This window comes from Sinocyclocheilus rhinocerous, unplaced genomic scaffold (genome assembly GCF_001515625.1).
Source record: "Sinocyclocheilus rhinocerous isolate Xijiao unplaced genomic scaffold, SAMN03320098_v1.1 scaffold708, whole genome shotgun sequence".
NCBI classification, from domain to species: domain Eukaryota; kingdom Metazoa; phylum Chordata; class Actinopteri; order Cypriniformes; family Cyprinidae; genus Sinocyclocheilus; species Sinocyclocheilus rhinocerous.
The window spans coordinates 38,134-40,621 of NW_015635523.1; the positions used below are offsets into that span (position 1 = coordinate 38,134).

At 38.5% G+C, this 2,488-nt stretch overlaps 1 protein-coding gene across 1 annotated transcript in view; it reads left to right on the plus strand.

The window, feature by feature from the left end:
* The window catches only part of LOC107747029 (2-acylglycerol O-acyltransferase 2-A-like), a 17,517-nt gene that overhangs the window by 13,439 nt on the left and 1,590 nt on the right, over positions 1–2,488 (plus strand). The window contains exons 4-5 of the mRNA XM_016561443.1: positions 1,469–1,673; positions 1,977–2,151. Coding sequence (XP_016416929.1) covers positions 1,469–1,673; positions 1,977–2,151 — 380 coding nt within the window. The remainder of the gene's footprint in view (positions 1–1,468; positions 1,674–1,976; positions 2,152–2,488) is intronic.

Consider the following 2,488-nt stretch of genomic DNA (forward strand, 5'->3'; position numbering starts at 1 on the left):
AACAGGGAGCTTCTTTTTTAGAGCTGTCCAAAACCAAAGACAAAACTGGTCATATATGAGTTTTTGGAGATTTTTTATGTTGTAATGCAACATCAGACAGTCCTGAAACTGGCTGAGTGACACCCTGGGGTGGTGGACTGTCAAACTGAATTCAAACTGGTCTGTGGAAACAGGGAGTTTCCTTTTTAGAGCTATCCAAAACTAAAGACAAAAACTGGTCATATATGAGTTTTTGGAAGGCTTTTATTTTGTAATGTGACATCAGACAGCCCTGACATTGGGGGAATGACAATCTGGAGTGGTGTACTGTTAAACTAAAGTGAAACTTTTTTTGTGGAAACTGAATTGAAACTGGTCTGTGGAAACAGGGAGTTTCCTTTTTAGAGCTATCCAAAATGAAAGACAAAACTGGTCATATATGAGTTTTTGGAAGGCTTTTATTTTGTAATGGGACATCAGACAGTCCTGACATTGAGGAAATGACATCCTGAAGTGGTGTACAGTTAAACTATAGTGAAACTTTTTTTGTGTGGAAACAGGGAGTTTTATTTTTATAACTATGTGAATTTACGGATAAAAAAAATTATTTGCAAGTTTTTATAAGGCTTTTATTTTGTTATTTCTCATCAGACAGTTTTTTTCATATTACTTGGAAATTCTACATTTAATATTACTCAACAAATTCATTTTCATGTTATCAGACCATTTTTAAAATTTATTTATGTATTTATTCATGCAATCGTTCGTTCATTCATTCATTCATTCATTCATATCAGACCATTTTAAAAACGTATTCATTCATTCATTCATCATTGACAGAGAAACTGGCTCAATAAATGAAAGCCAAAGATCGCTTTTCCTCTGATCTGTTTTTTTTTACACGCTATTACCGTAGTATATGCGCGCACCACAAAATAACGTGGCGGCTAGAATGACCGTGTTTTTCAAAGTGGAGGCTGGCCTGACCCTGACCGCAGTCCTTGACTTTGGTGGATATAAACTGCGGAATGGATATTAAACGATCACTGAATGTATGAAAACGTGTTTCACACTCCTTTGACAGTGCAGTTCATAATTTTTCTTAGAAAACATCTGTTTTTCTCTGAAAAACTTTTGTGTTGGAGATTCCGATTTTGGTGCTTGGAAATTCCTGCATTTGTTAATGTCAAGCTAAAGCTACCATAGCCGACCTCAAACACAAACCAGTCTGGTTTGAGTCAGATTTGACTGTTGATGCTCTGTGTTGCTGATAAATAGCTTTAGTATTCTGTTGATGCTTTCAGTTTGGTGATTGGTATTAATAGTTAAGCATTAACAGATCCTAGATCAGTATGAAAGGTCATTATAGAGCCCTATACAGCACTGCACATGAACAGCACATGATCACTGACCTTAACAGCTGGCCTTTTGTAAGAAATGAAAGAAACCATATCAAACTTGATCACAATCTTCTTTGTCTCTATACTAGCTGGTGAAGACAGCTGATCTGGACCCTAGGAAGAACTATGTGCTGGGTTTCCATCCTCATGGTGTTCTTGTGGCTGGTGCATTTACAAATTTCTGCACAGAGGCGACAGGTTTTAGCAAACTCTTCCCTGGGCTGAGATACAACCTTCTCATGCTGCCTCTCTGGTTCAGAGCCCCCTTCTTCAGAGACTACATTATGTCTGCAGGTCAGCTGCCCTGATCATAGAATGCTGTAAAAATGTACATTTATTAACATTATTAGACAAACCTTATCACACAGAGTCCACAATATTTAAGATATAAAGTGCCTCAAAATATTACTTTATATATTGTTTTACTATTTACACCAGGCAAAATGAGTATAAATAGCATGATGTACATTTATTATTTTATTTTGGCAATGTAGCTTTTTTCTGAGCTGTTATTACAGACTGTTACACCAGCTGTTCTAACTTTTCAAAAATGTGTGTGTGTGTGTGTGTGTGTGTGTGTTTGTATGTGTGTTCCAGGCCTGGTTCCATCGGACAAGGAGAGTGCCAGCTATCTACTCCGGCGGAAGGGAGGTGGGAACGTTGTGGTCATTGTAGTTGGCGGTGCCCCTGAGGCTTTGGATGCCCATCCTGGTGACTACACTGTTCACCTGGCCAATAAGAAGGGCTTCATTAAGCTTGCAATAGAGCATGGGTAAGCGGCAGCTTTTCCTGATCAGTTAAAGGGGTCATATGATGTTGCTAAAAATAACATTATTTTGTGTATTTGGTGTAATGAAATGTGTTTATGCGGTTTAAGGTTAAAAAAACGTGAAAAAATTATTTTCCACATACTGTACATTATTGTTTCTCCTCTATGCCCCGCCTTTCTGAAACGTGTCGATTTTTACAAAGCTCATCGGTCAGAAAAAGCGAGGTGTGCTGTGATTGGCCAGCTATCCAGTGCGTTGTGATTGGCCGAATACCTCAAGCGTGTGACGGAAATGTTACGCCCCTTACCATACTGTGATGCCCTGTCCGGCCGGAGCAAT